General features: G+C 39.2%; 1 protein-coding gene across 1 annotated transcript; it reads left to right on the top strand.

The window, feature by feature from the left end:
* The first annotated feature begins 1,234 nt into the window (after nucleotides 1–1,234).
* jam3a (junctional adhesion molecule 3a) lies at nucleotides 1,235–11,208 on the top strand. Its single transcript, XM_040190020.2, has 9 exons — nucleotides 1,235–1,438; nucleotides 7,252–7,323; nucleotides 7,403–7,516; nucleotides 7,719–7,871; nucleotides 8,605–8,807; nucleotides 9,323–9,422; nucleotides 9,704–9,833; nucleotides 9,912–9,963; nucleotides 10,081–11,208. Exons 1-9 carry the CDS (start codon nucleotides 1,390–1,392, stop codon nucleotides 10,114–10,116), a joined length of 909 nt encoding a protein of 302 aa, XP_040045954.1. The 5' UTR covers nucleotides 1,235–1,389; the 3' UTR covers nucleotides 10,117–11,208.
* The last annotated feature ends 678 nt before the right edge of the window (nucleotides 11,209–11,886 follow it).

The following is an 11,886-nucleotide window of genomic DNA, read 5'->3' as shown; positions in this document are numbered from 1 at the left end:
CCGTTATTGCTCAAACATTTACTTAAGAAGGTGAAATGGGTTGGTTCCAGCTGATATTATCTTTGGTGTTTCACTGCCACCTGCTGTTTATTTGTTGGAAACTAACCAGCTGCTACATCTACTGTAACCAATTAAAATAGACGCAACTGGCGATCATTTACATTAATTTAAATGTAGATGGGTCAGCACTGAAGTATAGACAGACTTAAAGAGGAGTCCTCTATTTCCATGCAAAATTCAGGCATGATAAAATACTGCGCTGATGTGTTCAATTTTGCATTTTGCACCATCAGTAGTTTTGGTGAAGCATTGGAAATGAGCACCAGTCCAAAGGGGAAATTGTTTGCATGGCACTATGATTAGCAGATCCTTTCTGTAAACGGTCCTTTGGTCTGAGACCTGATGCCCTTGTAGCGTCATGCTACTGAAGCCCCAAATTTTGTCTTTCAGGCAGCATGCTTTCGCAAATGATGGTTGCTGTACAGTACAGTGACTTTAGTACTGTTCTTAAAGCATCTTTTGTACCGCCAACATTATGTGTAATGTTTCAACAACAAGTCAAAGTGTTTCATATAAAACCATTAAAGACATCCAAACATAACGCAAGGAGATTTACAAACAGTAAGGAACATTGATAGAAATTAATTAAATAGATTTTAAAAAATACGTTAAAAAACTTACGCAATGCATTCTTAATAGTATGCATTACCATATATATATATATGTTTAGGTCTAAAAATACTATTTTAATTTTAAAAAAGCCCCAACATGACAACCTGACCTGTAAATCAAGATTTAGGAGCATTTAGGGTCACAGGTCAGTTGCTGGCCAAACATAGTTTGTGATCCAGTCTTGGATAAGGGGCTTTCAAATTCTTTACAACCTGATACACTTTCTTGTATATCCGTGTAAAATGTTTCATTGTTTGATTTTTTTACTTCTTACATACCATTTACAGTTATGAATTCAGGAAGAACCCTAAATCCATACAATGCAAAGGTCATGAGGCTTAAAATAAAATAATGTCCCTCTACATTCCAACTTGTTGCTAAATCAGTTCTTAAAATGATTCCCCTTTAAATATATATATATATATATATATATATATATATATATATATATATATATATATATATATATATATATATATATACATACGTATATATTATATATAATATACGTGAACATTGTTGGAGGGAGGTTGAGAGTACATATCTGGCCCCGCCCACTGCCTGTCAGACACAGCTGAGGGCGAATTCCTCCCACGCGCTTGTAGCTATGGAAACTCGTCGATGGCAACATCCACCAGTCTGCTCTGCCCCCCATCCTCATACCTCTCAGAGGTGCTGAGTGTGTGCAACTGTAACCGATAACCGAGAGGCTGCAAGATGGCGATTACGCGGCTCGTGGCTTGTTTGCTTCTGTGCACCGGCTTCGGTAAGTTAAATCTGCCCTTCCAACAAATGCCGTTATGGCAACTGTCGCCGTGCACGAACGAGGTGCGGCAACTGTAAACCGCCTTAAATCTCAGCCCCGTCGGATCTGTCAATGCTAACGCGGCAGCACAGATGTTAGCTTGACACGAACAGGTTGCGAATTGTCAAGAACGCTTAATATCGTCACGCCGTGCGTCGCGCGGTGCTATTCAGACGGAGAGGAGAGGGGGGGGGGGGTCTTTTTCTACCTTGTGTTTTCCCCTCAACAGTATAACGTCACGTTTGCTGTTGTGAGAATTGACCATTCAAAAATAAATGGCGTAGTTTTAAGAGCATTTCACTGTTTGCTGCATAGAGCCGTGCACAGCAAGCGTTGCGTTAGCATCCGCGCGAGCGTTTTTCCCTTAAAAGACGTTGGTTCGAAAGTGAAAGTTTTGTCAACGTCTTTGCAGGCTTTGTTTTGTAAAGACGTTCACGTTTAGTCCAGATTGCAATGTGGTCTTTAAAACGAAAATGTTTCAACCTCTACTTTGTGCTAAGTGTTGTGTCATTATTTTAGAGGTTTAGAACGAAACGATGTCCTCATTTGTAAGTTTACGGCCAAACGTCTGTTCAACGTCTACATTTTCATTCGTCTTTGTTAATAAACAACATAAATATAGTGTACACAAATTTTTCTCAGATAAAAGCAGAATACAAAAATAAAATTAAAATATATTTAAGGGAAAATTAACTATGGAATTATAACTGCAGGAAACTAAGAACATGGAGAAGTTTGTTTACATTTCTGTGTGTTGGTTGCTGTTTGTACCCCAATTTTCTAAATCTTTGAATTGACTTGAAACTTCCATCTTCAAAATCAGATTCTGTAACATCAAGATCTGGTTCACTTAGTCTGAGTTGCTATATTTGGATGCTCAGTGTACCCAAAATCCGCTCCATCGCTCGACGATTCTTGTGTAGAAAAGTCAAGAGTGCCTACATTGTAAAGCATCTTCATAACAGCACGCATTCTATAGTTTCATATTCATGACATTTGAATGAAATCACATCTTGGCGTAGACCTAATTTTGCCGACCAGTTCATTGATTTAAATGAAAATCTAAATGATAATATGGTCTGTCTTTCAACCTGACGTTCCAACAAAACACCACATTTTTAGCCGGTGGAAAAGGCGTTAAAATGAGGTTTTAGACGTTCAGATCTCATTTCAATCAGATTTCAACGTTATTATTACTGGGTGTCCTTGTGTTGCTTAATTGTAGAGAAGTCTCAGCACCAGTTTGTGTATTTATTTGTCATTGGCGGGTAATTATGAGGACAATTCTATCATAAAAAAAACAAATAAAAACATTACTTTGGGTGAAAGAAAAAGCAACCACATGGTAACGTAACGGTTCCTGTCGTGTCAGCCACAAAACTAAAGGGTACCAGAAAGCCTACAGTCCCCCGAAAGATCATGTCAACCAGCACGCATCTACTGCACTGTGTGCGTGAGCCTGAAATCACAGCACCCTCACTGACCCACACGTTGAGACCAGTGAGCCGTCCCAGCGCCGTCACTCCAACCGGCCGGTCACATCCAAGAGTGTGTGAGCTGACCGTTAATGGACACCTGAGCCCGATTGACGATGATGAGTGTGGTTGAAAATTAAAAGAGTCAGACGCGGTGAGTTGGAGATGACACACCTCATTGTCGTTCCTGCCCAAAAACAACAACAACAACAACAACAACAACAGCAGCAGCTGGAGCTTTAGAGGCAATCAATGTAGCGGATGCTGGGTTGATATGTTGTATTCCATCCACCCCCTGGTGCTTGTGTGCACTTAGTGGGGAGGTCACCCTGCTGTTGGATGAAAGTTGGCAGCGGAGTGAGTTATTTCCAAATGGCAGATTGCATTAGTAAGTGTTGAACTTTCGACCCAGCTCCTCCGCGAGTGTGAATCAAATGACTAAGCGACCATATGCCGTGTTCTTCACATGGTGTGATTTGGTTAGGAAACTCAGTGGTGTAAATGTAGCTTATTGCCATAACAGCAGCAGAAAGGATTCACATTTTTAGATTAATGTTGATTGTGTGAAATTCTGAAAGCAAGCTTCAGTCTGCCTGTATCCATCCATCCATTGTCAAACCGCTTATCCTGCACACAGGGTCGCGGGGGGGCTGGAGTCCATCCCAGCCAACTTCGGGCGATAGACAGGGTCTGCCTTTAGATTTAGATAATTTAATCATGATGTTTAATTTATGCTTCATACAACTTGCACATTTACATTTAAATAATTTAGTTCAAATTAAGACAAAATCTTTTTGCATGAAGGTTAGGACAGTATTATATATTTATACACTTCATCATCATCATCAGTATAGCTCTAACTGAGGTTTGTATAATGTTACACCAGGGCTGCAATTGGCGTTTATTTTCTTAATTGATCAATGAATGGTTCTGTAGAACAATTTCTAACACAATATATTGTTACATGGAACGACCTTTCAAGGTTCTGTATCCATATTGCTGGTTTTAGTTGGAGAAGTTGGAATCAGATAATTGTTGGTATTTCTACTTGAAATACCGGCTGAGTCGAGAAAACAAATGAATTGACTAATTGTTTGCAGCTATTATTCAACATTCATTCAATATTCAACTCTTGGCCCCCGTACCCTGGGTGTCCCATTTGTCCCAGAGTCAGAAAGTGAGGCATATTTAGTATCTTGGAGAATGTTGATATCTCTTTCTTTATTTACTCTAGGATCCTTCAGTGGAGGCCTTCTTTCCTTCTTTCCTCACCAGTGGCTTCGATGCCTTTCGAAAACAATGTTTTCTTCGTAGAAAACATGATTGTTTCATACTGATCTGCTGGGGGGATTAAATATGGCACACATCCCCCTCGGTATGCAGTGGATCTTAGTCGGGCTCCGCGCACCTCTCCTTGTGTCTTGCTAACTCGGCCTTCAGCATATTTGCAGCGACTACTCTGGAATGTCTGGAAAAAATGCTTTTTATAGATGCACTGGTTCAACATTTATTTTGTTTGTTTCGGGGATGGGCAGGGGGGGGACGCTTTTATATTTAGTGCATTAGAAGATTGTAGAATGTGGCCATTTAATAGGATATTTCTCTCAGAACAGACTATAGACCCACTTTGTCTATTCATTAGAAAAAACATTGGGATTAAGTGTGAGCCTGTGTTTGCCAGCAAGAGCGCAGATTAATAGAAAAATTCCAAAATATTGTTTCCTTTTAACCTAGATTGTGTCACCGTGGGACCAACCATTGTTGTGTGAATGTTTTTATGATAATCTCGTATTATTAATTAGCTACATATTGTCATGTTAATCGTCTGGTTGCACTTTCCCACGGCCCAAAAAGGGTTCCTCCTTGTGCAGTTGGTCTTTCCCTTTTGTTTACTAATGTATGCTTGAATCATACTGCGACTCTCACTATGAGTTATCATTTGTTGCGAATAATAAGGACTGAAAACTGTATTTATAGAAGAGATTTTTTCGGTAATGTTTTGCCAAAGAGGGAAGGGGGGGGATGACATATAACAAAGGTCACCCCCAAAGAGTATTTATCAAGAGTTACAGAATGCTTCAGCAAAACTCAATTAGTAAAGATAATGTGCTGTAAACCTAGAATAACACATTACACACATCGATGTGGCAATCCATAAAATTCCAGGCTTTTTTTTTGTGGTTCTAGATCCTTTTTTTGCGCCGTGGTGTTTGCGTCGTCCTCCTTGTTCACAAACCTGCAGCATGGTGGACGCTTCGGCCTCCGTTGTAGAAAGACAACCCTTGACACTCCGTCTCACATATGCCGAGGGAGCGTTTGTTGGACGGGCTCTCCTTGTGTCTCATGGGATGTTCAGTCACAGCTGGGCTATAAATAGCTTCTGGATGTACAGGGTGGGAAAGTCAGCAACGGAGACGGAAGCTGAGACTTGGAAGTCAGAGCTCATCAGTGTCCAGCAGCTGTGCTTATGCCTTCGCATCTCCATCACGTTCAGGCCGAGCCGCGGCTATATGTTAGCCGTTACAATTAATACACAGTGAGTCAAAGTGCACCGTGTCTCTGGCAAACAGCAGGGGGTGTCTCGGATAATTATTGTTCTCGAATTTCATCCTTCATTTGAAAGGCCTCACGCTGCCTCCACTGGGAGCGATAATGCCTTCATTACCCAGCATGGGGGCTGTTAGTCGCATGTGTACCCAGTGATTATTGCATTTGCAAGTGGTACAGACACAATAGGTTGAGTGTAGGGTACCAGTGGAAGGTGAAACACACGTACTTATCGGGCAAATTGTGGAATTATGTGTACTGTTTTTTTTTTTATTTGTTGTCTCCACACCCTTTGCTCGCTTATTTTCCGCTTAAATTGGCATTCTGCTGGCTCAAGTTAGACAAAACTTGTGAATAATGTCCCTTGCCATTACAGTCTGACATTTTCAAAATAACTGAATGCTTTAAGAAGTGCACTGAAGCACGCAACATAAAATAAGTATATCGCATGTGTTGTTGTGCCGGAGGGAAGAGGACGGTTGATTAAATATGCTTCAAATTTAAGCACATTCCCACTGTCAAGTTATTTTAGTGCTTGTGGATTGTTTTGTTTAGGGATTTTGATAAATTATTTATCCTATAAACCTCAGTGTTAATTAGTGTCATAATTTTAGCAAAGAAGCTTTTTTACTTAACTTGAAAATAAATTAAATAAATCCGAGGTCTTGTAATGTTTTAGGCTTTCTGCTCTAATGAGTGCCACATCAGCGACCAATTCCAGCTGTTCCTCGGAGGGACATCGTCACCCAGAAACTAGTGATGCATACGGTCATATTCTAACATCAGATTTGTTTTCTGACAGAAGTTAGATCACCAACGTCCAATCTGTGTCTGAGAGCATTGTCTTTATTTTTACTTCTTTCCGTTAGTCTGCTTCTCGTTACGGGGGTCTGTGGTTACATAAATGAAGACCCTTGTGTACGTGCAGTATATCGAGTACTGCTAACAAACGAAAACCAATAAACGCCACATAAAGTTCTCATCGATCTCAGAGATTCTCATACACATTTGAAACCCCTTATTTATACATTCTCACAGGAAAATATCTTGAGATTCAACTTGTTTCAGGAGCTTTTCACCTTCAGTCTTTGTGGATTGAAACAAATGCTCAGTCAGACTGTGACGATTCATTTGGGCTTTTAAAAAGCGCAGTGGTTGCCTTGCCTTGTGTGCTTATGATTATTGTCTTGCTGCATTGTCCTGAAACCAGAGGGACGATGCAGAAAGGTCCTCTCACACTGACTCTCCAGGGTGTGTCAAACAAAAAACTGAAGAGCTGAGAGTCAGCATTTTAACTTCAGTGGGGTCCCATTTAAAATGCAGGGCACAAGAGTAAAGCTAAAACAATAAACACATTTTCATTCCAGAGAATTAACATTTAAAGCTCTCCCACTCAATGTTTCATCACCAACCACATTATTATTAAATGAACCATTATAAAAAACGCACATCAAATAATGTCAGAATATTCATTTCCTAGAGTAAGTTATTTCTTAAAGCCTGTAGTGTGCAGCACACACACTCATTAAAAATGCATGTGAAAACAAATTTTGGCCCTAGGTATTAATCCTCTTAAACAGAGAAGGGAAGATATTAATAAGAAATGTTTACTCCAAATCAAGGCTTTCTGAGAGGGTCTATATTTATCACTCTAATCCACATCAGGAAACATGCCCAGTTGATAATGTTTGCTAATGAAATTGTCTGTGTTTAGTGGGCCATCAGGGTTACTCAGCATTCTCTTTTTCACAGGCCACATACCATCCTCGCTCGGGGTAATCCTCCGGACCACAGACAAGATTGTTTGGGCAAATGAGTTTGAGCGTAAGTCGCTGGAGAATCACTCAAACCTATTTAGCTAAAGTAGCTTTTCTTTTCCTGATGCATTCTGTTTCCCCCACAGCCATCGAACTGACCTGTTTGATAGAGTCCATATCCACAAACAACCCGAGGATCGAATGGAAAAAGATTAAGAACGGTATCCCCAGTTATGTGTACTTTCAGAACAGAATAGCAGGTAAGCCGCCCGCGAGCTCTCCCTTTTTTAAAACCCCCCGTCAACCAGTATTTCTAAAGTACTGCACTCAAAGCTCAGCAGAATCAATGGTACCTTGAAAGAACTTGGCATTGAATTCAGTTTTTCTGCACTGTGAAGTCACGCTGTGTATGTGAATGAGCAACTGTAAAGTGTTTTTTTCCCCCCGTTCCTCTCTTGAAAGGGGACTTGGAGCACAGAGCTCAGCTCAGAGAGCCAGCCAACATCGTGATCTTCAACACCAGTCGGTCGGACACAGCCGAGTACCGCTGCGAGGTGGCCGCCATCGATGATCAAAGGGACTTTGATGAGATACTGATTAGTCTTGCAGTGAGAGGTATGGTGAGCTCGTACCGCATTTGCCTTTGAATTGAAGACTTGCAGCAAATCTTCATCTGCATTCTTGAGGATAATGAAAAGAATGTTCAGTTCATATTTAAAAAGAACCAACGTCTTTGGCCTTTTATATCAAAGGGATAGTTTGACAGATTTTGCTTAATATATAACATCAGCCAGCAGCCGATTAGCTTAGCATAGGATAAAGCAAGGGAAAACAGCGAGACCAACTAGCAGCACAATGAAGGCCCCGAGTTCAACCTACGTACATTCCTGAATTGTTGTTTCCATGCAGTAACGTAAAGTCTCTCAGGTGAGGATAACCATTGTTTACTGTTTGTTCTCAGAGATCCAATTAAGATAAAGGGCGGCGTTTTGTTTTTGTTTTTTTTCTGGTTATTTTTTACAGATTCTTTTCTTTTTTTGACACTGTTTTTTCTGTTGTTGTTTTTCCTTATTTTTAATCTTCCTTGCTACTTTATGCTTTTATTGTGACACAATTGTTTTTGAAGAGTACAAAATATTTCCCATTCTTATGGTACAATTAGCTTTATATATTATAATTAAGCAACATCTTTATCACCTGTGTTGTGTATTTCCTAGACTGCCTTATCAATCCTTTTAAGTCATCACTCGGCTAACCTGTAATGCTTATTTGCAAGTTTGAGACATCTTGTGCTTCAAGTGATTGATTCATATCCATATTCATGTGATTGATCTGTGCCTGTGTGCAGTGAAACCTGTCGTACCGCGGTGCAGCGTGCCAGAGGCAGTCACGGTTGGAACATCGACCGAGCTGCGATGTCTGGAGAACGAGGGCTTCCCTGCTCCTCAGTACCGCTGGTTCCACAACAGTGAGGAGCTTCCTCAGGACCCCAAAATCAGCCCCAAGCTGGTCAACTCTTCATACAGCATCAACCCTGACACCGGAAGCTTGGTGAGAGAGACACAGGATGTGGGGTGTTTATTCAAGTTTTCATGGCCTGCACAAAACTAGCATTGAAGAAATGGCAACAAACTACAGTACATACTAGGGTGTTACTACTACTACTAGTATTAAAAATCAACTTTAAATCAAACTCTACCTCAGTCAAATCAATGCAGTCATGTAAAGCAAAACCTTTTTCTTTTTAAGTTGTTTTTATTGTCATTGTTGTAATACAACTAAATTTAGTTTGGTAGCCCTAAGCCGGCATATGAAACCAGCATATGCAAGGACGATAATGTTACACCCAAAACCGATTCCATGTGTTTTATGTATTACTTTGAATAACAAGAGACAAGATATTTCTTACTAAACACGCTTCCATATGATAAAATGTTACTACACTTTGACTCTGGCTTCAAGAAATGTCACAAGAATGTATCCACAGTGAAGCATCCTTCAGCAGTTTGTTGACAATGCAGCTGTCAGTCATTGCACTGAAAAAATATCTAAAAATGTCTACTCAGAAATTTCGATGGGTGAGGAAGGAGGACGCAGGGGAGTACTACTGCCAAGCAAAGAATGATGCCGGACATGCACAGTGTCCCTCACAAACGATGGAAGTCTGTGAGTGTCAACACGTCAGAGTCACTGTTCTACATCCAAGATCTAAGAGTTTATTGTAATGCTGTCTTTCTTCCCTTGTGTAGTGAGCTTTGCGTGTCGTAATGCTTTCTAGGAATCAGAATTAAATGTTTGATATCTTTACTTGGAGGCTGGTTTATCAGTGTAACTATTAATATATTGATGATTTCAGCCCCATATTAAATACATATAATCATAATGAACGCACCGACGTCTCTCGGGCCCCCTAACACTGTGAACATCACCTCTGTGTCCCGTTGCAGATGACGTCGACATCCTCGGGATTTTCCTCAAGGTGTGTGGTGTGGTGACTGTTCTCTTGTCTTTTGGTGCTTTCCTTTGTCATTGCCTTAAACATGGATGCCTCTCCAAAAAAGGCCTCAATGAAAATAAGTGAGTAAAATATCTGAAGAACAAGATAAGCCATATTTTTGTTTTTTTATTTGATCATGTTTTTTATGTTAATTTCAGCTTCAACTGGCCAGCACAGAATGATGCCGTTGAATATGCCGATGCAGATGAGGTAAACAGAAGCTGCCGAGGATACACACTATGTGTATCACTATGGCTCACTGATTTCAAATTTAAGCCATTAACGGTCAGTTTTGCAAACATTTTTAATAATCCCTGTTTTTCCCAGGGCCATTTCCGCCATAAGTCCTCATTCATCATTTGACAGCAGAGAAGGAGGACAAGATAAAACCAAGACAAAAGCAAAAAACTGTTGAGGTTGAATTGCTACAATGATTTTCCAGATGGTAAAGTTTGAGGGGTAACATGGCACATTATTCTTGGATGCACATCAAAATGAAATCAACAAACTTGCCAAAGTAATTTTTATATAATTTTGTTTTTGTTGTTTTTTATAGTGTGATAGCATTTTTTTCCTGTTAATATTACATTCTATTTACAAAAGAAATTCACTCCATGTTTTGTTTGTTTTAACTCTTTTGCCACAATATTTATATTATACATTAAAACCATTTCAAAGCTGTGGAATTGGATATTTGGCCCATGGTGTCAAGGCAAAAGATGCTAAAAGCTACATTCCTTCCACGTTTGTTGAACAAAACTCTTAAACTTTTTACTGAGCACACTTATTTTACATAACTCATTTACATTATATTTTTCATGAGATAAAATTGTATTATTTTTTTCACATGGGGATAAGTTGTTACTGTTTAACTGTTTTTGTACATACTGTCGTTATACAGGCAATAAGCAGCAGACTGTAAAAGACTGATGAGCTCAGATTCATGAGGCACAATTTATTAGCCTTTATTATATTCACAGATGATAACAACTCTATATGAGTGCAGTGAAACGTGAGTTTCAAACAACATATATCCCACTATGCTGCAAAGTCAATATGTACTATAAAGGTGGTAAAGTATGATTTTAGAGTGCGGTTTCTGTGTATAAGTGACCTTCTATGCTTTACTAATTATTTTGTGAGTATTGGACACATTGTCCGGTTTTTACTCAGTATTTGATGTACATAAATACATACATCTTTGATCTTTTGATTAGCATATATTGCAATCCGAACCTTATTGTAAATACTGCAAAGAAACATTTGTTGGAAATACATTTACAGTATTCACTGTTCCGTGTGTATCTGCAGTGTTGAGCCTGTCATTTCAAACATTAGTGTCAATGATTTGTGTAACAACTCAGGAACTGTTGTAAAATGTCCACTGTTCATTTGATATATTAATGTTTTAAGTTCTTGTTCTTTTGTTACTATTAAATGCGTTTGAATTCTAAATGTTGTGGCCATGTGTCCAATTGATCTTGAGAAAGGACAAGTTAAATGTCTGACAACATTACAACATTTCTGAACTGGTTTGATATTATTATATTCTGGGAAAGGAGATTGTCAACAGTATGATCTTACAGAGGACACATTTGTCTTTACACAGTAGTTGTAGTTTACAGCATTTTATTGTATCTTCCTCTGCAGTGCATGAATTATTTAGATACTTTAATTAAGAAGAAGTAGCAATAACCCAATATGACAATTCTCTACCGTCTCCACTACACTACATTATACTAGTATGATACTATACTTTTTGAGACTCATTAAGATGTAATTGTGTAAAAGCTTTAATGAGCCACTAAAAACACACTATTATAAATACACAATTTAGTACAGTAATCTATTTTGGTGAATGTACTTTTTTTCACCAGGGACCAAAAGTATAAATACATTTAAATCAGCTGCCCATCAGCGGGTTACAAAAATAAAATTGCTTTAAAGACATCGAGAATTTTGTTTAAGAAGTTTTGACTTATAACCTTTGACTTTCACTACCACAATGTGAGCGAGCACAATGTACCAAGATGGCCGCCACGTGCCGACGTTCGACTACTCCGTCGGCTGGCAACGCGGACGAGACAGCTAGCCTTTATGTATATATCTATGGTTACGGTCGTATTTTGCTCA

This window comes from Gasterosteus aculeatus, chromosome 1, assembly GCF_964276395.1.
Source record: "Gasterosteus aculeatus chromosome 1, fGasAcu3.hap1.1, whole genome shotgun sequence".
NCBI lineage: Eukaryota > Metazoa > Chordata > Actinopteri > Perciformes > Gasterosteidae > Gasterosteus > Gasterosteus aculeatus.
The sequence above is the reverse complement of the archived record's forward strand: the minus strand, read 5'-3'. Positions and strand labels throughout refer to the sequence as shown.

Excerpts from the sequence above, each read along its gene's own strand:
- jam3a (XM_040190020.2), top strand. The coding sequence starts at position 1,390 with ATGGCGATTACGCGGCTCGTGGCTTGTTTGCTTCTGTGCACCGGCTTC. Across the intron at positions 1,439-7,251 it reads GCTTCTGTGCACCGGCTTCG|GCCACATACCATCCTCGCTC; the intron begins GTAAGTTAAATC and ends TCTTTTTCACAG. Across the intron at positions 9,964-10,080 it reads AATATGCCGATGCAGATGAG|GGCCATTTCCGCCATAAGTC; the intron begins GTAAACAGAAGC and ends TGTTTTTCCCAG.